The sequence below is a fragment of the Diceros bicornis genome, chromosome 21, assembly GCF_020826845.1.
Source record: "Diceros bicornis minor isolate mBicDic1 chromosome 21, mDicBic1.mat.cur, whole genome shotgun sequence".
NCBI lineage: Eukaryota > Metazoa > Chordata > Mammalia > Perissodactyla > Rhinocerotidae > Diceros > Diceros bicornis.
Window position 1 is genome coordinate 39481613 of NC_080760.1, and position 22995 is coordinate 39504607.

General features: G+C 42.3%; 1 protein-coding gene across 1 annotated transcript in view; it reads left to right on the top strand.

Annotated features, from left to right (window-relative positions):
- Positions 1–22995, top strand: part of FER1L6 (fer-1 like family member 6) — a 115786-nt gene that overhangs the window by 22348 nt on the left and 70443 nt on the right. The window contains exons 12-18 of the mRNA XM_058564900.1: positions 5060–5168; positions 6230–6410; positions 10716–10836; positions 13059–13168; positions 16517–16607; positions 19727–19846; positions 21611–21763. Of these exons, the coding sequence (XP_058420883.1) occupies positions 5060–5168; positions 6230–6410; positions 10716–10836; positions 13059–13168; positions 16517–16607; positions 19727–19846; positions 21611–21763 (885 nt within the window). The remainder of the gene's footprint in view (positions 1–5059; positions 5169–6229; positions 6411–10715; positions 10837–13058; positions 13169–16516; positions 16608–19726; positions 19847–21610; positions 21764–22995) is intronic.

Genomic DNA, 22995 nt, shown 5'->3' on the forward strand with positions numbered 1-22995 from the left:
CTCCCAAAGGCTCCCAAAGGCCTGCACAGGCCCACTCCCCCTGCAAAATGTGCATTGGCTCAGCCCTGTATTCCAGGGCTGGTCCTCTGCCTCTTCCTGCACACATCACAGCCATCTGCTCATGATAAATTCCTTCAGCGCTCCTCCAAACACAGATTCCCATGGAAACCAAAGTAAAAGAGAAACGAAAGTGCTCTGGGGGAGCTGGTGGGAGTGGGTGGTGGTGTGGTGGACTGAACTGTATCTGTGGCCTAATTTTGTTTAGCTTTGTTAGCTTAGCGTATGCTCTGGATATGAGGTAACGTAGGATGAGGGAGGAAGAATGGGTGACAAGCTGGGATACAAGAAATTGAGAAACCTGTTCTCCTGCCCCAAGCCTGTGGGGAAATCACAACTGAAGGGGATGCTTATCTTTTCTTATTACTCAACATAAAGCACATTAGCATTTTTCCAGCCCAGTTCTGTATTATGGGAAAGAAAGCTGGAGCTTCAAGATGAATACAAACAGTGAACATCCTCTCAACTGTTTAGTTTAGCAATAGTACTTTGTAGTTAAGCAAATGAAAAAACTTCGTTTTGTTGGTTGTAGGGGTGGGTGGATTTCAGCTCTAAGCTTGGATGATTCTGCCTCTGGGAGTATGATTCTCAGGTCAACCAGACAGTCATTTTGAGTGGGGAAGAGAGGTGATGGCTAGTCTCTCAGAGCTGTCCATTCCTAGGGGAGATTAGACCGAAGGATTGTAGCATGCGAGTCACCTTAGCCTTGGAAGAGCCACTTATTTTTACTGCTGGAATCTAATAAATCTTAAGAAACAGTGTCAGGGAGAGATTGGAGCATGGGGTTGGAAATCTTGGGGGTTGGTTCTATTCACGGCTCTGATGCTAACATGTCTCCATATTTCAGTTTATTCATCAACAAAATGGGGTAGTAATAGTCCCTCTGTCATAGGCATCTCATGAGGATAAAAGGTCAGCAGAGTTCTTAGCACATACATGGTAAGCAGGCAATCCATTTGCTGTTGTTGATGTTACCGGCATTACTGTGATTTGCTCCCACCACCAGTGGACAGCTATTCAGAGCTCTCCACTCTGTTGTTTGTGACTTACTTTGGGTATTTTGTGGATGTCTCCAGCTCCCCCTCTGAACTTGTGTATTGGCAAATATTCTCTGGAAATGTGTACTGTCAGTTTGTTGTGGTTAGAATCGACATTGTGATTACATTGATGTATGTTTCTTCAGAATATATGCCAACTTTGGAAACTTGACATTTTTTGGGCTTTGCCAGAAATTATGGGTAGCTTAGTAGCCACCTAAGCTGATATCCCCTGTATCTGTCCTTGTGACCATCTTTCCTGCTGTTGACCCTGGGCATTCTTCTCTAAACAGAGCTTGTTAAGTAGAAAGGGGCTAGTAAAGATTTCCTTAACCCAAGTCAATATCTTCAAGATATTTTTCTGAAGCCATCTGAAAAAATAAACTCTAGCAGAAAGAAAGGGTGACTGGAACTTATGTGGAGTAGAGCGTGCATTTTTCTACAAGGCCAGGAGCCATCTTGGCTATTGTGTAGAAAGTGGAGGAGAGGGGTAAAATTCAGTTATCATTCAAACCTTTATTTCTCTTCCTCCTTTCTTCATTGTGACTTCTTGTTTGTTTCTCGAACAAACAAGAAGTTCAAGAAACTTGTCAGTTTCTTGCTGGGTTTATCAGTTATCTATTGCTATATAACAAATTACCCCAAAATTTAGCAGCTTAAAACAACAAACACGTATTTTCTCTGTGGGTGAGGAATTTGGGAATACCTTGGCTTGGTGGTTCTGGCTCAGAATCTCTCACGAGATTTCAATCAAGATGTTGGTAGGGCTGCAGTCATCTGAAGGCTTGACTGGAGCTGGAGGATCCACTTCCAAGATGGTGCACTCATGTCTCACTCACTCACCGGCTTTTGGCAGAAGGACTTGGTTCCTTGTTGGCTGTTGGCAGGAGGCCTCAGTTCCTCACTACACAGACTCTTCCAGAGGTTGCTTGAGTGTCCTCATAGAAGCTGGCTGCCCTCAGAGAGGGTGACCCAAAACAGAGCAAGGCAGAAACTGCAATGCCTTTTCTGACCAAACCCATGGAAGTCACACACTGACATTTATGCCACATTCTAATTGTTAAAAATGAGTCACTAAGTCCAGTCCACACTTAAAGGAAGGGTAATTATGTTTCACCTTTTGAGGGGACAATTTTCCAAGCATTTGCGGACATATTTGAAAACCACCACACTGGGCATCTACCCTCCTCACAGCCTCAACAGCTTAGAGCTCGCCCTCATCAACGTGGTGTCATCCTTTCTCGCAGCATCTTCTTCTTTCTTAGCTCTCCAGGTCCTCAAGCTGCAATCCCCCTTGCTGCAGCCATGCTCTCACTGCATATGCTCACAAACGAGGTACCATGAGGTTGGCTTTTCCAACTTACCCTCATCGCCACCATCAAAGCTTATCTTTCCTGTGCCAAACTGTCACAGAGCATAGCTAATCTAATAGATGTGCTTAGTTTTAAATTCTGTAAACACTTATTGAGTAGCTTCTTGTTTAAACACCATCCTAAACATTGGTAGGAATAAAAATAGAGTCTGACTCCATGGAATTTATGGTATAGAAGGGGAAGGAAGTCATACAAAATAAATGTACAGGGAGTAGAAGGTGGTAAGTGCAATAAGGAGGTATGATAAAGTGCTATTATTTCATGGAGTGAGTGAAGTGTAATGATTAAATGCTTGGTCTTCCACGTGAGATAGCTTGATTTAAGACGTGGCAGCATGGTGCAGCGGTTACTGCCAGCCTCTGGAGGAACACTGCCTCTGTTTGAATCTTTGGGCAAGGGACTTAAGCTCTTTATGCTTGTTTCCAATAATAAGCTCTACTTCATAAGCTCATAGTGAGGATTTAATGAATTAATACATGCAAAGTGCTTAGAAGAGAGCCTGAAAGACACATGGTAAGTCCTCAATAAATATTAGTTACGTTTTATAACTTTGGACAGATATCTTAATCTTTCAGAGGACTACAGTGTCCTCAACTTTAAATGGGTATAATCTAAATATCTCCCTCCTAGGGTAGTTATGAGAATTACATGAGATAATGTAGGTAAAATTCTTAATACCACATCTGACATGTAACGAGAGCTAGGTAAACATTACCATCAACAATTTTCCAGCTCAGGGAGTCAAGGTATGCTTCCAGAGGGAAGAGGCATTTGAGTTGGACCTTGAAGGATGGGTAGGATTGAGATATGAATTCCAAGCTGTTGAAATACTTATCATGACTACCATCTGTGGCATTTGTATGTATAGGCTTTATACTAGGTGCTCCACATGGATGATCTCATTTCTGCCCCCTGTAGGCCCTATTATGATGTTTATTTCAAGGACAAGGAAAATGACACCCAGAGAGTGGACGTGACTTACCCAAAATCAACCAGCTAGGAAGTAGCAGAGTTGGGATTTGAAGAAGGGTTTGTCTGGCTATGGAGCCTGCCGTCCGTCTTCCAGGCTACGTGACCTATATTCCCTCCAGGTCTCCAAGGAATTTTTAATCTCCTCCCAGAGAGTAAACTTGGTCCCAGGAAGGGGAGATAAGTGGCTGGTTTATAGCCAGTGGCAGCAGGTGGGAGGGGTGTGTGCTCTGTGACTAAGATCCAGCACTGGACCCCCACCCTGTCCGACATTTTCTGGTCAATAGAAACATTTCCTGCTGATGCTGACAGCACGGGAGGCTCCTGTGTGAAGGAAGTTCACCTTTTTGAGATCCGTTGGCTCTCTGAGGGACAGGGTTCAGTGCTCTTGGTTGAATGGGGCTCTTAATCTCTGAAGCCACAACTGCTTTATTTCCTTGGATGAACCTCATTGCTTTTACTGTAGAGTTTAATAAATCCAACCATAAAACCAAGAAGCACAGACTGTATGGCTCCAGCTCATTCAACCTCGTTGCTCAGAAATGTGATGCTGTGTCACCTTGTCCTAGCTGTATCTGCTCCCTGAACCATCAGCCTGTTCTGCGTCAATAGGAGTCATTTGCAAATAGCTCTATATTACCTTCAGATGGCTCCTGCCTTGTGACCTGTCACAGTCCCATCTTCCAGAATGTAGGCTCCTTGAGAAGGCAGCCTTGGTGGAGACCGGGCTTCAAATCTTGGCTGACTTTAACTTGCTGTGTGATCTTGGGAAGCCCCTTAGTCTCTCTGAGCTTCAGTTTATTCAGATAAAAGGTGGAGGTTAGAGCAGATGAACTCTAAGGGCCTTTTCAATGTAAAAGCAGTAGTGATTCTGGGACCTGTGCACCCCTCACAGCAGCAACCACGTGCTTATAGCCCATCCTGTATGCTCCTGATTGGCTGATGCTCATGCAAATGCCCAACCCTGCATCCCCTTTTATCTATGCTTGTGTTATTTCGGGGGTGAAGTCTGTCTTTGAGTTAACACCAAGCCATTGGGTTAAAACGTGTTAGAATTCAAAGAACACTGGGTATGTGGTTAGAATACTTGGGAAAGTTACTACACTCAACCTCAAGTTTAGTTTCCTTATCTGTAAAATGGGAATGATCCAAATTTTGACCTCTCAAGGTTGTTAAGAGGAACAAACATAATGTATGTGACTGCCCTGTATAATCCATAAAACTATGCTCAAATGTAAGGGCTTAATCCTGTGACTCTGTCTCTTTTCTAAATGCCTGCTCACCAGCAGGTGATCCCAAGCCTGGGTTTCACCAACAGCATCTTAGAAAGCTACAAATACCAAGCTTAGCCTTTAAAATAAAAGGAGACTTCATTGTAAGGTAGACTCTCAAGAGGCTGAGACCACATGATTCTAGAGAAATGGCTGAATTTGGATTCGTAATTTGTCGGTCCTGGTTCCTGCCTGTCTGATTAGTGGGGAAATGATGCGCCATTTCAGGCTGACACTGAGACTCAAATGCCTAAGAATCACCCTGGACCAGGTTAGCATCACTAATTCAGCTTCCTGGTGATTAAAAAAAAAAAAGAGCCAGGCTTCTCTAATATTTTTTTTCTTTCTATAGATCGTGCCAGAAAAATATGAGGAATTTTTACTCTTTGGAGCATTTTTCGAAGCTACCATGATTGACCGGAAGATTGGAGATAAACCCATCAGCTTTGAAGTTTCTATTGGTAAGTGCAGACAAACACAGTGCCTGCACATGTGTGCGCTTCATATCTACTTCTTGAATAAAAGAATTCATGCCTTACATGAAGATGATAGTGCTCTGGTGGAGGTTTGCACCTTAGGAAGAAATGAATAATTCCTGTTCACTGTTGTGTCAATATGTAAGGGATATGGGCCAGCCCCGTGGCTTAGCGGTTAAGTGGTCGCGCTTCGCTACTGGTGGCCCGGGTTCGGATCCCGGGCGTGCACTGACGCACCGCTTCTCCGGCCATGCTGAGGCCGCGTCCCACATACAGCAACTAGAAGGATGTGCAACTATGACATACAACGATCTACTGGGGCTTTGGGTGAAAAAAAGGAGGAGGATTGGCAGTAGACGTTAGCTCAGAGCCGGTCTTCCTCAGCAAAAAGAGGAGGATTAGCATAGATGTTAGCTCAGGGCTGATCTTCCTCACACACACACAAAAATATATAAGGGATAGGTTTATTTTCATACTTAGAAAAACGGGTTGAGTATAGTTTGGATTCAGACAGATTTGGATTACGAATCCTGGTTCCATTACCCCTAGGCTCACTTAATTTCTCTGGGTCTCAGTTTTTTCATCTACAAAATGGGAATTACGATAACTCCTCGTAAAGCTGTTGCAAGGGTTTAATGAGTTAATGCGTGCAAAGTGCCATGCATATTGTAGGTACTGTTATCATAACTCCTGGAAATCTTCCTGGGCTGATGTACAGCTGGGAAAACTTTTCCAAGAAAGAGCATTCCATCGGAGAAGGTCTTGATTCACATTTGGGAAGCTGTCCTTCAGAGGAGCAGAAGGAAATGGAGATGGAATCCAGTTAATTTGTAACTTAAGTAGTTTTTACCAAAGAGAATGTAAGATAGATGTAGACGATGGCTCATTGACATTGTCAATCTTATTTCTTTGTTCTGACCATCACTCTTCATACTGAGATCTAATTTCTCTGCCCTGGGAGGGCATGAACTTGGATCCCTTATGCCGAGCAGCCTGATTCTGCTTGTTGACACCTGGCCTCTCTCCCCTTGCTACTGCCTCTACAGGTAATTTTGGGAACTTGACTGATGGAGGGTCCCATCACGGGAGTAAGAAGAAGTCAGCTGAATCAGCTGAAGAAGACAAGCTTCCACTGCTGCACGGAGGAGAAGGGGATGCAGCCCATGATGGCCTCCCTGTGGCCTCCACCACTCACCCAGAGAAGCCACTTGTGACAGAAGGGAACAGGTAGGAGAGAGCAGGGGAGAAGAGCCAGGGTTCTCAGAGCAGGGGCAACATGGTAAGAGCCACTCTACTAAATTCTTAGTGACATGTCGACAACTCTCCAAATGACACATCCAGGTAATTCATTTAAGGGTAGAGCAATGATGATGGTTATTATAAGCACATCCGAAGCCCCCTTTACTATAACTTTGAAGCATAACAAGGCAGGAAGGTCAGTATTTAAAATGTCAATCCAAACCCTATTAACAGTTATATTTGTTTGAGCTCTGTGCTATTATGTAAATTCAATTTGGTGGAATCATTGAATACATCATTTCTTACCTTATTTTTGCCACAAACTGAAGAACTAGAAAAACAATTGTCAGCCACTGGAAAAGACCATTTCAGAAAAGAGCTGGGGCACCTTCATACACCCTCACTGATCTTTAATCCGTGTAACGTTTCAACATGAGAAGAGAAGTAAAATTATAGAATTCTGTTTCAAGAAAGCCGTGTCAAGCGCCAACCAAGTGATTTATGAGAAGAAGGGGAAGCTGCACATAGTGAGAGTCTTCTGAGCCTTGTGCTATGAGTAAAAACTTTATGATCTCATTGGATTCTCATACGAGAACACTGCTCTCCCTGTTTACATGGGAGGAGATTGGGACCACTTGGTGAGCGCTCTTCAATCTCTCCACTCTTTGTCCACAGGCTCTCTCTGAGCACTCACCCATGGCTTACTGACTACTGTTCGGATAACAAGGACTCCCAAATCTGTTTCCCCAGACAGCTCTCTTTCCAGAGCAGCAGATCCAAACATCTTCACTTGGGAGTCCCACGAATTATTCACCAGGCTCATTTTCTGCACAGACAACTTTGCTCCTCTCTGTTTGTCCCATCTCATGGGCTGGTCCTGCCATTCTCTGCATCCTCCAAGCCACAAACTGGAAAGTTGTCAACTGTTCTCTTTTTTCTTCCTGCCCACATCTAATCAGTGATGAAGTCTGGTCAATTCTAGTTCTCAAGTATTTCTCATATCTATTGCCATTTCCTTAATTCTGACCATCGGCATCTTTGGCCTGGATTATTTAAAAATCCTCCTACCTGGCTTGGATCTTCTTCAAGAAGTTCACCAAACTGTCTATCTGAACCAGTTACTTCCCTGATTGACATCATTCATTGGCTGCCTGTGGCTTTCAGGATTATTTTCAGAGGCCGTAGCTTGTTAATTCAATCGCCGTCTACTTCTCTACCGCCATCTCCAGGCACTCCCCAAACTCCACCTTTCCTCCAGCCACACAACGCCCGTGGCAGTTCCCCAAATGTATCCTATTGTTTGCTGCTTCTGGGCCTTTGAACATGCTCTTCCCTCTGCCATGCAACAAGCCCCCTCCTCAGAACTGCTGGCTCCCATTACCCTTCAAGATGAAGCCCAAGTTCCCTTTCCTGAACCCTAAGTCTGATTTGGACTTCTACTCTCATCTCCATCAAGCACTAATCACACTGCACTAAGATGCTTTTACTTGTCTGTCTCCCTGTTACCCTGTGAGCAATCTGTGGGCAGGGACTGTGCTGACTCACCTGGGCATCTGCTTATCTCTGTCTCGCACAGAGTAGATGCTCATGACTGTCTCCGAATGAGTTAAGGAATTGCTATAACTGGGTTGGGTATGGGGTACTACAGAGTAGAGAGAGGGGATGGGTGACTTATGCTGCCTGGGGAAGAGGTGAAGAGTTGGGAAAGGTCACAGAAAAGGTGGTATCCTAAAGGATGAGAAGGGCTTAAGGGATGGAGAGAGAGTGTTTGGGACAGAGTAGGAAGGAGTAAGTGAAAATAATCTTAGGGGCTTGTCCTCTCATTTTTGAGCATGTCCTATATTTTCTAAATCCTGTCCCTCCCATGGACCACCTTCTCCGTTCCGTGGACCACCTATTTGAGGGTCTTTTTTTGGCTCCCTGGCAGCCATATTGGTTGTCAGTCCTCCTTTACACACGCCAATAAGAACTCCAAACTTTCCCATCCTTTAATGGTTCTCTGTCCATTCTCAAAACTGAAGACATCAATGAGTAGATCCTATAAGTGGATCTGCAGCTCCGGGAGACTTTTCTGAGACTACTCAGAGGGAGTCTCTACCCTTTCACTGGGACCAGGCAGTGACAACATCCCCCACCTTGTTGGATGAGCCCATTGTTGACTTGGTGGGGATATCAGGGGATGTAGTGTGGGAAGGATTTGGGAGGAGATGCGAGGTCTCAAGGAACCCTCAGATGAACCTCATCTTAGTGCTGGCCAGCTGGCTCGAGGAGAACAAAATAAGTCATGCTGGTGCTTTGGGGCTTTCTGTATATTCCTCAGTCACTATATTGAGGCTCTGTCCACATAGTGGCAAGCCAGGGTGGCAGCAGCTGAATTAGAAGATTCTACGTCTACAATAGACCCCTACACATGTGTGCACACACACACACACATGCATGCACACGCACACACAGTGTCCACACACATGTGCGCACAAAATTTATTTGTTGCCTCCATTAAAATACTATCTTTTAACAGGTGGTTTAACATGGCACTTAAAATACCACCTTGTTTGTTCTGAACTTTCCCGTTTTACAAAGCATGTGCATTCACATACAATTTATATATTGCTCTGGAGCTCAGGAATGAGATTGGAGCACATCCAATGGCGGATCATCATTTGATTCTCAGGATTCCAGGCCTACCCCTGCCCAAAGTCACGAGGCTGGTCGTGTGTCAGGGCAGCCATTCAAACTGGCGGTCTTCTCTTTCCACTGGCAACGCCGTGCTCTCCCATCTGCTCTCCTCCATCTGCACTGCAGTTTGCCTGAGAAACCACAGCATCCTAGTCCATGCAGACCCAGTAAGACTAGGAAGACCCTGTGAACCAAGGAGACAAAGGCCTTGAACACCATTAGCACGAAACAATCCAAACCGAAGAAACTTTGGAACAACGTACAATGTTGAGTGGAAATTCATTTAGTTGCTGGATTCTCAGCGTAATAATTTTTAAAAGAGATAAAAGAAAGAGCACTTTGGTTTCTAACCTTTTTTATTTTATTTTTTTGTTCTCTTGCTGCTGTTCAGTTTCTGCCAAGAATTTGTTGGCTTCTCTTCTGAATGGAAGCCTGCTGATTTATTTTCTGCAGAACAGACCATGGGGCACCTTTGCTAATTTTATGGTCTCCAGAAGAAATTTGGGCTGGAGAGCTAAAAACAACAACCACACATTCTTTCAGGCTAAAGTTCTCTTTAGATTTTTGGAATGGAAACAAAGATTTCTCTCTCTCTGTCCTCCCGCTTCTGCATCGATAGCTGTGTGACTCCAAACGCTGTCTACATTTATCAGGGCCACCTGTCCCATCATGCCCATTCCGAGAGCTTTGCTTTGGCTTTCCTTCCACATTTCTCTTCACACAGTGCCAGGCGTTTGTGGGAAAACTACAGTGGGGCTGGGAAAAACCTAGTTAAGAACATAGCTGTCATTAGGCAAGGACATTCAACTTTTTGTTACCCCTCTCCCGCCTTACCCGCCTTCACACCCATCCCTTTCCTTCTCGGGAGCCGAAATCTACAAATTAGTTCCTTCTTTTCTGTCTTCATCTCATCCTATTAACTATCTCTTTCTCATCAGCATTTAAGCGTATCCAACTGTCACACTCAAACATTCCCTTTGGCTCCACATCTTCTCTTCTAGCTACTTTGTCATCCCTTTGGTTCTTTCTTAACCAAGCGAGTCACCTACATTATTTGCACCAATGCCTGGCAACAGTAAATATTGGACAGATGGAGGGATGGATGGACGGCAAGCCACGGAAGGAATGCTTAAGTTTAGTTTGAGGCATGTGCCTCCGTCCTTGTTAATATTACTACCCTCTTACACTTTTCTAGAAATTTCAGTTTACAAAATGCATTCACATCTGTTATCTCAACTGATCCTTACACAGTCCCTAGCATATAGACATTAGAGGAAAAATGTTAGTTTTTCTCTTTCTTTCCTCTCTCAGTTTAAAACTTTCCTGCTTGAGGATAGCTTCCCTGATAAATCCTGCCCTCTGGTGATCATTTCTAAGCTTTGCCCTGGGTCTGATAGTGGTAGCTGTTAGTACCTTTCCATTGTAGCCACAGAATTGCTCATTGTTTATTGTTCATGAGCCACTAACTATAGGCTAAGGATGGAGTTAATAATTTGATTGTTTTGTCACCGCCCCTCTCCCATCCCACCCAGAACATACAAAATATGAACATGTGGCTGGAATTGCCTAAAAAATACTGATTGCCAGCTAACTTCCAGACTTAACATGTTTTCACAGGAATTACAACTATTTGCCATTTGAGGGCAAGAAGCCCTGTGTCTACTTCATCAGTTCTTGGGGAGACCAGACGTTTCGGCTGCACTGGTCCAACATGCTGGAGAAAATGGCGGACCTGCTGGTAGGTGACTCTGATGGGTGATGGATTTGAACACTGGGAAGCTGGGGGCAAAGGAGATTTTTTTTACCCACTCCGTAGAGGGTTTTAGTCTCAGTTTAAATACAAGTAAATCGAGGCTGCTGCATTTGGAGGACACATGGCTCCTACCACGTGGACCCAGGGGAATGAGAATACATTTTGCAAAATCTCTGGACTTTAGATCAAACTATCCAAATTCAAACCCTTGCTCTGCATCTTACTGTTATAGGTCCTAGGGAGAGGCCGTTTTCCTAATCTCCAAAGGGCAGGAGAGTGACAACTTTCTCACAAAACTGGTAGTTCCTGGCTTCAACTAATATAAAATCCTAAGTCCTTAACAGCATGGACAATTGCCTCCTAGATCAGGCCCCACCGCCATGTCTCTTACATGCTCTTCCTCCTTACTTTATTCCAAACACACTGGTCTCCTTTGGGTTTCTGAAAGAATCCAAGTTCCTCTCTGGCTCATAGGCGCCTCATGCTGTCTGCTCTGCCTGGGCTGCTGTTCCCCTCCATGCTTCTCCTGTGTAACCCAGGAAGCCTCCGTGGCTCAGTTTCAAAAGTCCTCCAAGAAGTTTCTGCTTGTCCTCTCCCATAACACCCTGTTCTTGTCCTTCAGAATTCTTTCCATAATTTACCACGTATTGGCGTGTTTCTTTTTCGTTTCCCACTGTTCTATGGCATCTAGCATAATACCTGGCACCTGTGAGGGGCTAAAGAATTATTTGAGGAATTGAATGTGTGAAAGTGTTTAAAACAGCGCCAATATGGAACAGATCTTAGGTTGTCCACCCAGCCTCCAGGGAGGAAAGACCACCTGGGGACTCGGCTTCTTTGGTATCTTGCACCTTCCCTTTGTGACTCCTTTTCTCCTGTGCTCACATTTCTCTTTCCACCCCACACATCTCAAGGGGGCGTCCTCTCTGTCCCACCATGCCTCACTAGATGACGCTTCTCTTCTCCCTCTCACTCCATGAAAACCTGAGGTAAGGAAAGAACAGATCTCTCTCTCCTGTTTGCTTTGTATCCTGTCTCTAATTATGTAAAACGAAGTTTTGCCTCTGGCCGTGGGGATTCCGGGCATCACGGAGGTAGGGTGCAAAAGCAGTCGTGGAGGCCTGGTCTGGTGTCATGCCATCTGGAGGCCACACACTCTCCTTGTGAGGCGGGTCTTGCTTCTCCTTCAGACAAAATAGATTATTTATTTCTAAAAATCTTGACAAAACATATCAGACTTTTTTTTCCTAGAGGCCATAGTAGCCTTTGGCACTTTTTTCTAATTCCTTTCTCAGAGCCAGGACCCCTGCCATGCTGGCATATCATGGCTAACGTGATTGAAAGTTTACTAGGCACCAAGCCGTGTTTGAGGAAGTTCACACCTCCCTATGGTGCTATAGGTGGCATTATTCTTATCTGACTTCATAGATGAAGAAACTGGGTATCGGGGGTTAGACATTTATAAGTGATGGAGCCTGAATTTGAAAGCAGGTAGTCTAACGGCAAGCCTAAATCTTTAACCACAGCTCAATGTTGCCTGTTCTTAGAATGAAGGGGGAAAGAGGGAAACATGTCCCCAGCCATGTGGTAGAGAATGTAGTTTTTGTAAATTCTAGCAAAGCAGTAGCAACATGTACATTACCCCTTGGATGCCATTTCCCTCCAAGCCACTGAATGGAATGCTAGAATTTAGGCCCAAAATGAAAAGCATATAGCCGTTGCAATAGACAACCTGTCCCCTGAGCCCAAAACTCTTATACTCAGAAGAACTGATAGCCCTTTAATTTCAAGGATTATTCAACATGATTATATTCCTATAACAAACTGACTTGAACATTACTTGTGAAGTTTATCATAATTATATCTAATTTACTTTGTTAGATATTTCCCATGACATTAGGTCTCCTCCCATGTTAGATTCTGAATAAATGGTACCCAGTTAGGAAATGGATCTGCAACAGAAACAATGAGTTTGAGCAACATAGGAGAAGACTTGCATCTGGACCAATTCCAGTTAAGAAAAGGAAATTTCAAAATTAGAATTCAGTAGAATTTCCCAGTTCAGGCACAAGAAAGTGAGGGAAATCTTTCTTCATTTCCAAAACAAAAAATTAGCTAAATATTATTTCTGGGATGTTACAATCAGTATCTCCACTACAGCATCTCATTCCCACATCTCATCCCTCCACCTCTGTGGTTTGTTTCAGGAAGAAGGCATAGAAGAAGTAGAAGAATTGGTCAAGATTTCAGAGGACAAATCTGGTGCACCAGAGGAGAAAGTGAAGACGGTGCTCAATGACTTCATCAGTCAAAGCAGGTACCAGGAGAGACAGCTGGCAGACGGGGAGCTGAGCTTCTATGGAATCGGCTTTTAATCACCTTCGAAAGTAGTCCATTTTTCATGCATTCAGATGGGCATTTTATAGTGTTATATCCATCTTTGCTTTGTTAAGCAATTTAGCTGGCACTTGCGCGGCTCACTACTGCTTCCTGACACTTAAACAACTAAAACATAAAGCAAAGGAAAAAAGAGAAGAGAAAAGAGAAGAAAGACTTACTGCAGAGACTCTTTATAAGACAAGAAAAATGCCAGTAGCGTTAGTGCCCAGCATGGTTCTTTGCATTTGGTAGATACTCAACAAGTATCTGACAATTAGATGGACACATTATAGCAAATACTATTTAATAGAATTTTTCATATAATACATTAATAAGAACCAATTAATAATTCTTATTCCAGGAGGTAGACAACACAATAAAAGATTTTAAAAATACAGTGTATTAGTTACCTGTTACTGAATAACAAATAACCCCCAAATTTAGTGGCTTATATGCACACAGTATTTATTACCTCACCGTTTGTGTGGGTCATGAGTCCAGGTGGGGCTTAGCTGGGTCCTTTGCTCAGAGCCTCTCACAGACTGCCATCAAGGCATTAGACTGAAGTGGCAGTTATCTCAAGGCTCAACTGGGAAGGATGCACTTCCAAGATCACTCACATGGTTATTTGCAGAATTTAGTTCTTCGCAGACTGTTGAATTGAGAACTTCAGTTCCCTGCTAGCTGTTGGTCAGAGGTCAACCTCAATTCCTTACCACATGGGCCTCTCAAAGCTACTTCTCGCAACATGGCAGCTGACTTCATTGGAGTGAGCAAGTGGGAAGAGTCAGGGAGAACGTGCCAGCGAGATGGATGTCACCATCTGTTATGACCTCATCTTGGAAGTGACATCCCATCACTCTTGATGTATTCTATTAGAAGCAAGTCACTAGGTCCAGTGCACATTCAAAGGGATAGAATTACACAAGGGCAAGAATAGCAGGGGGTGGCGATCGTTGGGACCATCTCAGAGACCGCCTACCGCCTAAGCAAACAACTTGGACTAGCACTTGAAATTAGTTAAGTCAAGACTCAAGCAAAAATGAGAATTTGTCACAATGGAATTAGTGGAAAAGTGGTGGAGATTCATTTGATGGAAGGCAAAAACTAGTAGACAGGAACTAGCTAAATTTGAGTGTTCTGCTTTATAAATTCTGTCTGTCCTAATCTCTCGACTACCCAAGCAAGCATTTTTACTTAAAAAAAAAAAAAAAAAAAAGGAGAGCAACGAAATAAATAAGTAGTTTTTTCCTTCTATCTTTATTTCTTTTTTATTTGTCATTATAGAAGCAATATATATATTGGTGCTACTCCTGCTGTGAGCTAAGTGCCGCCTGCAATTCCCTTTAAACATCTTTAAAAAGCTTCATGATTCCGTATTTTTAGAAACTGTGGGCAAATTTAATAGCTCAATAACTTTTCTATATTGGGGGTTACTTAGGGTGATATTCATTTCCCTTTCTCTTCAAGTTTACAACCAACTGAAAAATTATTCATAAGGGTCAGACAGAGATCAAAATGTTAGTTTTATATTCGGTAAACCTGGATTTGAGAGAACAGCTTGGACCCGAGGTCAAGGTGGGCTTCCTGGTCCCCCCACCCATTTGTGGTTGAGCAGCTGGACTTTGGGACTTCCCCCGGGAAGGGATAGAGCATTTGCCACGTGGAGGTGAGGAGGCTGCCCACATCCAGTAGCAGGCTGGTTCTGAAAGATGAAGAATGGACAGAAACGTGTGCTGTGGTCATTTACTTTGGTTTTGATGAGGGAATCAATGATTTCTCACCCTGTGAGGAAGGGAGAGAGATCAAAGTCAGAAGTGTCCACCATGTCTCCCTGGTCTGATCCATCCTGGGAATAGAATGGAATTCCTTGCACCTCTCTGAAAGGTAGACAAAGGAAGGCAAAGATGCCTTCTCAAAATATAATCCTTTTTATTCTTTTTAAAAGCTAAGAGAAAATGTAACTTGACTAGTACGCCCAAAGAGAATTTCTGATGAGGCCTCCAAATGCTGTAGGCAGAGGTCCGATGTAGGACCCTTCACTGGAGGTGTGGAGTCTTAGACTTCCCCTTTTATTTCTTTTGTAATTGATTTTTTTCATCACAGAACTATTACATGCTCATCTTACCAAAAAAAAAAAAAATACAGAAATGTACAAAGTAACGGTGTTCTCAATTTTCTCTCCAATCCCACTATCCAGACAGAAGAGTTTGAGTTGTCCGTCTGAATTTTTTCCTGTGCATTTGCAAGCACACACATTCATAAAAATATGATATTTCTTCACAAATATGACATACTCTGTTCAGCAGGTTGCTTTTTCACTCAGCATGCATCACTGGCATCTTTCTACAGCAGTAGGTGATACTTGTCTTCAATTTTCAATTGCGCGATGTGTAACATATTTATCGAGTCCCTGATATTTAAGTTGTTCCCATTTATTTTGCTACTATAAACAATGCTACAATAAATGTTACTGTGTAAACATACTCTTACAACATTTTTCAGTTATTTTTGAAGAGTAGAATTCTAGTGCAATTTTTGGAAAAAATTATATAGACATTTAAATTTTTATAAGTGCTATAAAATACCCTCTTAAACATTATAACCACTCTCCTACAACAATGGAGGAGAGTGACTATTTCCCCACATCTTCGCCAATCTTGAATATTATCCATTTTTTCATAGGTGAAAATGGTATAGATTTTAATTTGCATTTAAGTTATCGCTAGTGAGGACAATATCTTATTTCCCCAAGTTTTAAAGCCATTTATATTTCTTCTTCGATTGTATTCATAACCTTTGCCATTTTCCTATTGAATACATTTTTAACTTCATCCCTCGAAATGTTACTGCTCAGTCCTTTGTACAGTTCTAAAAATGTGAAGACATATCCCACTATTAATTCTAAAATATTTGCTCTACATACAACTTTTCAGGAATCTTTTGGTGAAATTTGTTAAATTTGTAAGATGAAGGAAAACTGCATTATTTTGTGTTTTTTTATTGTGAACTTGGAGAGCAATCACACTAGATACGTGCTGAAAAGATGTGGTAAAACAAACATCTATTCCCCAATACTAATGTGGGTTCTAAGCATCATTTCCAATTCTCATTTTGTCTCTTAGAAAAGTTAGTGCATCATTGCTTAATCCTAAATGAAAAATCTTGGTTCTGTGGCTTCATCAACTTTCCCATTGTATGGCAGAAAGTATATTTGCAAATTTCTGGAATTACATAAATGGATTTTCACTAAGTAGGTTTCAAAATTGTTATTCTTCTCTTATAGTGCCTTTATCTCTGAAGCAGAAAAGCAACGCAAGATGTTGAACCAAACCACTTTAGATAAGAAACGACTTACACTCTGCTGGCAGCAGCTGGTATGTGAAAATCTATTTATACTTGGAGCAGAATTAAAACATGTGCTTTAAAAATAAACCTCATGGATGAGGCATAGGTCACAGACCACATGAGGATAAGGTTCTAAAGGTTATATATTTACGCGACGTAGAGGCGTGAGTGAGAAGAGAATACGTGGGTGAGTTGGAAAGGAACTAGCATTTATTGAATGTTTACAAGAATGAGCTAGAAGCTCACCAGTCCTACATCCTATTCTGATGAATCTTGTTCATTTTCTTGATATTTATATTTTGTCAAAGGCTGTAGACTCTTTCACTTGACCTTCTGCCTCACAAACTGATAGACCAAAAGAAATAACTATTCTTCCTCTCTTTGGTTTCTTTCCATTGAGAATCATGCTAAAAGTTGTAAGCACTTCCTGAGAATAGGGCAGTAGCTGATACTCTCTGTGTCCTGGAGACCCTGCACAGTGCTGAATGCCTTATAGATGCTCAGTCCCTGTGGAATGAGTGAAGACTGAGAAATGCCAGACCAAGTTAGACCCTGGATTATCTCACTTTGAAACTTCAGTTCCAGCAATGGCACCAGGGGACATTTTGTATGAGGCTATGATAATTCTGCAAAGGAAAATTACTGAGTGTTTTGCTGGCCAGGGATATTTTAAAGATGTGAGTAGGGCCCAGAGAGATTAAATAAATTTTTAAATGTCACAGCTAGTTAATCATAGTCTAGAGACTAAAACCCAAGTCTCCAAATTCATGGTTCATGCTTCTTTCCAGAATAACAAATGAAGGTTTGTGCACTCCTCTTTTATCCAAGGGAAGCCAGATTCCCAGCATATATAAGATCTTCTTCCTACCCCAGCTCTCCATCAGCACCTGACTGCCCTTCCCTGTCTCTGCATTGTCCCTCCACTACGTATTGCCCAGAGAGCTCCAGTGTCTTCTCAGTGTCTGATAGTTCTTGATCTAAACAAGTCCACAATTTCAACATCTTTGTAGCGTCCCAGCTCTATCTCCTATCTCCAGACCTGTATTTCTAACCTCCTCATGGACATGTCACCTGCTTGTGTCACGGCACCTCAAATTCAACATATCCTACTCAACCCATCATCTTCCCACCTAAACTTGTTTTGCTTCCTGTATTGGCACCACCAGCTACATTATTGCTCCAACCAGAAGCCTAAGAATTGACTTTGAATTCTTATCTCTCACCCTAAACAGTCAATTCCACCCCAGGCCCTGTTGATTCTGTTCCTTAAAGACTCTGGTACTTCTCAACTTCTTCATCCCCAGAATCACTGCCTAAATGAGTGTCTTAGCACCTCTGGCCTAGATTATTGCTGTAGATTTCCTCCAATCCATCTTCCTTACCACAACCAGAAGGGTCTTTCTAAAACACAAAACTGATTACGTCACCACTGCTTCAAAAATCACTGGAGTCTCTCAATTGTTCACAGGATAAAATCTAAATTCCTTTTGCGTGATATACAGAGCTGTTCATCATATGACTCCAAGCTAGTATCTAGCCTCACCTCCCATTAATCCCTTCCCATATATTTACGCTCCAACAATTTTTAATCCTCATTGATTGTGTGCCTTCATAGGTAATTGTGCCCTCTGTCTGGACTGTCCTTTTCCTTCTTATCACCTGAGGAATTGTGTTCATTTTTTAAGACTCAGCTCAAATGTCATATCATCCATAAAACCTAGCTTTGCCCCTCTCTGGTCCTATGATGTTCCGCACACTTTAGTTATTTGCATATATTGCTTTCACCTCACCAAATTGTCCAAGTCTCAGGGGAAGGAAGTGTCCTCCCCATGTCCTAGGCCTTGGCTCCTAAGATAGTGCTTGGTGCATAGCAGGCATTCAGTTCTTCCAATCAACAGGTACAGAAGGCATCCTATGTGCCAGGCTCTGCGCTAGGAGCTGGGAACACAAAGCTGTGAGTACTTGGGGCTTGTCCTCCAGGAATTTATTGATTCACTGGTTTATTTATTCCACAAACATTTATTTAACACCTGCTATGTGCCGGGAACTCTGCCAGACATTGAGAATACAAGGCAAGAACAAGACGGAGGAGGTCCTTGTCTAGTGAAGTTTACATTTTAGTGGAGAAGACAGAAGAGAGGTAAACAACAAATAAAAAAATTATTATAGGTTATGATTAGGAAGGAAATTTTAAAAGGTCATGGTAATCAGGAAATGTTGGGGAATGCAATGCAGTGGTGTCATTTAAGTTGAGGTCTGAGAGGTAACCAGCCGTACAGAGTCTAGGAAGAACATTTGAGCAACAAGAAACTCAAGCACACCACTCTTGAGGATGGACCGAGCTTGGCATGTTTTAGGACCTCCTGAGGACTGTGTGCCTCGGCACAGTGAGTGAAACACTACGAGATGAAGCAGAGAGCAGGCAGGGCCAACTCATGCAGGACTTTAGAAATCACTGCAAAGTGTTTGGGTTTTTTCCTAAGCATATAAATGTGGGATGAGTAAATAAATCAAAATAAACACTTCTGGATGTTCCAAACATGCATACAGAGCCCTGTGGTGGTGTTTCTCAAATGATACCAACTTGATCTGGAAGCATCCACCATGCCTCTAGGAAGAGGTGGTGAGAGCAGTGATTGAGGACGTGGACTCTACACTTAGCTGGGGTCAACTCTAGCTCTGCCTCTCAGTAGTTATTACTCTACTTCCTCAGCTGTACAATGGGAATAATAGTACCTACCCCGTAAGGTTGCTATGAGGAGTAAAGAAGATTAATACAGCAGTTAGAACATTGCCTGGGTAGAGGAAGAGCTCATTCCATTTTAGTTGTTATTACTATGATTGTTGTTGTTGTTAAGTATTAGAAAGCCTAGATTTAGGTCCTGGCTAACAGACCTTGGGACCTTGACAAACCTCTGACTTTTCTGGACTTCAGCTTCTCATCTGTCAAACAAACATGAGATGATATTCACTGCCTCCATAGTCCTATGACATTTCTATTAAACAGGCAGCATGCAAGTGGCAGACTCTGAAACAGCCTCATGAGTGGCTCGATGTGAAACCTAAAAGCACCTTCAGGATTCTCCAGCATCAGTGCTTGTTGTCCAGATTTCTAGAAAGATCTACACTGACTCTTGTCTTATTTTAGGAGGTGATGGTCAAGGAGGCCAAGGAGATCATTCAGCAGCAGAAGAAAAAGTTATCTCTTGATGAAATGATCCAGGAAGCCCAAAACTTTGTGGAAAAAATCCGCTTTCTTGTTGATGAGGTAATCAACTCTAAAAGCAAACCTCATTTGGAAGATTAGACCAAATGTTGTCCAAGTGAGGTGTGAATGTTTGATAAGGTTGGAACATGGAGTAATGTTTTCTCTTAAACCCTGCTGAGCTGAGCAGGCACTATTAGTTTAGGGATGAGAAAGGAGATTTTAAAATTAAGCTGCACATGTACAGGTTCATTGATTTGTTTTACAAAGCTTGAGTGTTCAGCAGAAATAAAAAGCATGTTCCTTAATGGACCCAAGAAAAATCAAAATAACTACAGTAACTTTGATAAGTTTTCAACTATAAGAAGATTTAAACTCATGTCCAGTAAAAGTCAAAACAGCTTCTCATTTTCAAGTTAGCTGTAAACAGTATCTTTGGTGACTTCTAGAATGATCTTAAAAAGGCCCTTATGGGATCAACCCGGTGGCGTAGTGGTTGAGTTTGCGCACTCCACTTTGGTGGCCCAGGGTTCATGGGTTTGGATCCCGGGCATGGACCTACATACCACTCATCAAGCCATGCTGTGAAGGTGTCCCACATATAAAATAGAGGAAGACTGGCACAGATGTTAGCTCAGGGCCAATCTTCCTCTTTTTGGTTGAGGAAGATTGGCAAGAGATGTTAGCTCAGGGCCAATCTTCCTCACCAAAAAAATAATAAATAAATAAACAAATAAATAAAAAGGCGTTCATGTTTGCTTCTGTCAGATACTGGGTTTCATGTGGGAAGTTTTCAGAGAGAGGTACAGATTTACTGCTTCTGTTGTCCTCAAAAGTTGTATTTCTTGTTGCAAATCAATCCTTCCCTAGAGGCATAATAAAGAGTGAGACAGGCAGTCACTTTAGTAGACAAAGGAATTTCAATAAGCACCCAGAAGGTTCAAACCAGGCATCTTCAGGTCTGTCACTGGCCAACTCTGTGGCCGGGAAAACCTCCACACCATGCTTCTGTTTCCATATTAAGGGAGAAGGGATGCCCTCTTTGGGTATCAATTACACAGAGGGTTATGGAGTTAGACAGACAGAGATCTGCTTCCAGCCTGGGAATGTCAAAGCCTACTTTATAACAACATACCTTCCTTTTGTTTTGATAGCTATGTTTGCTCAGAAATGTGCATTTCAAACATTCACAACATAATGGGCTTACTGGCAGGGAATTCTGCAACTCCTGTCTTGATTAGCTCAACTTAAAATCTAATTTTCTGAGCAATGTAGTTGTTTCTCCTGAATAACCACCTAAAATGGAGTTAAAATACTTGGCAATCATCTTTTAGGTATCAAGTCCCCTGTAGAATTGTTTTTTCTCCTTTAAGAGCAAATGGAAAGATCTTCATGAATTTTTTTTTTTATTTGAATATTCTAGAAATGTTACCAGGCTCTTAGGAGCACTGAGGCTTGAGGCTAAATCATTATTGCAAGATTGCCAAAAAAAAAAAAAATCCATGGGAAGGTGTAGAAAAATATTTGTTCTACAGATGGAGAAAAGTAGACCATCAAAGATGCCAAATCATGGATCTAACTTGCATATCCTGAAAGCACAATGAGAGTTTCACATGTGGGGTTTACATGTACTTGTAATTCATGACCTAAGGCTTTCTCAAAGAAGCTACATTTAACTTAACTTGATTGCATAGATGTTTAAGTACCTAGATGGTTTAAGTCCTAGAATTTGTTTTGCCGAAGGGGGACTGTTTCAGGATAGGAGAACTCTGAAATTGCACTTGTTAAACACCAACCTCTCAAATCCATTCCCCTCTGTTCCCACAGCCACAGCACACCATCCCTGATGTCTTCATCTGGATGCTCAGCAACAACAAGAAAGTGGCGTATGCCCGCATCCCCTCCAAGGACCTGCTCTATTCCCCCATCAGGGAGCAGATGGGTAAACACTGTGGGATGATCAAAACTCATTTCCTCAAAGTAAGTCTGCGCTATTTTCGACTCAAAAATTCTCTTTTTTCCTGGGTTGCTTAGCATTCCTAGTGTGTGTCGATATCGTGGACTCCCCCTCAAAACTTTCAAAGGTCTGAGAGCAGCTGGAACACGTTGCCCCTCTTGATTCAAATTGTGATTCATAGACTGTCTTGAGGCTGAATATTTTCCAGTTTTCTAATTACTATGTCGCCTGACACATATAAGACTTTTTTTTACTCTAATGGGTGTACCTCAAGGTTACTTTAATTTTTACTTTTTTGATTACTAGAAAGAATGGGCATCTTTCTATTAGTTTCCTCTCTACATTTTCTCTTGTGTAATTTGTGGTATCTTTTCACATGAGTTCGTCTATATTTTAAAAACAGATTGGGGGGGCTGGCCTGGTGGTGTAGTGGTTAAGTTCATGCACTCCGCTTCGGTGGCCTGGTGTTCGCAGGTTTGAATCCTGGGTGTGGACCTACGCACCACTCATCAAACCACACTGTGGCGGCGTCCCACATACAAAATAGAAGAGGATGGGCATGGGTGTTAGCTCAGGGCCAATCTTCCTCACCTAAAAAAAAAAAAGATTTCAAAGAAAATTACAAAAGGAGAGGTTTATATTCCATAGGATTCCTTGTGACTTTAAATTGTGAAAATATGAGTCTTTTCAACTTGGGTCCTTGTGTCCTTCTTCAAGATAGGGTCCCCTGATGCTCATGAGTGGATACTTGTTGGCACAATCTCTGGATGGATTCTGCTGTCTCTAAATCAAGATTTGAGCCTTTCTTGGAGACCCTGGGTATTTTACCTCTACTACAAAGAAGTTTCTTTCTAAGAAGTAGACTTGAGCAAATATGGAGAAAAAACTGTCCAAAAGCTTAATTAACACTCACCAATGACTGAGAACTAGAGTGTGTGGATAGACTGATTAGCTTTTCCCAACTCATAGTAGGCTGTTCTGCCAGTTTTAGTTCTGATTTCTTGCTATAATATAATTATTTTTCTACTGCCTCAGAAGGAGTGTGGGAAGGCTCAAAACCATGCCATGCGAGGAATAGGTGAAGACATAGCAATGCATAACTAAAAAGAGAAGATTTCATGGCATGATAGAGATTTTAAATGTTTGTAGGGCTACCACATGGATGATGGGTTGAGTGTTTGTGTGTGTTGCCAGGGGATAGAACAAGGCCCCACGATAGCCATTACAGGGAAATAGTTCCCCAAATGGAGGTCCA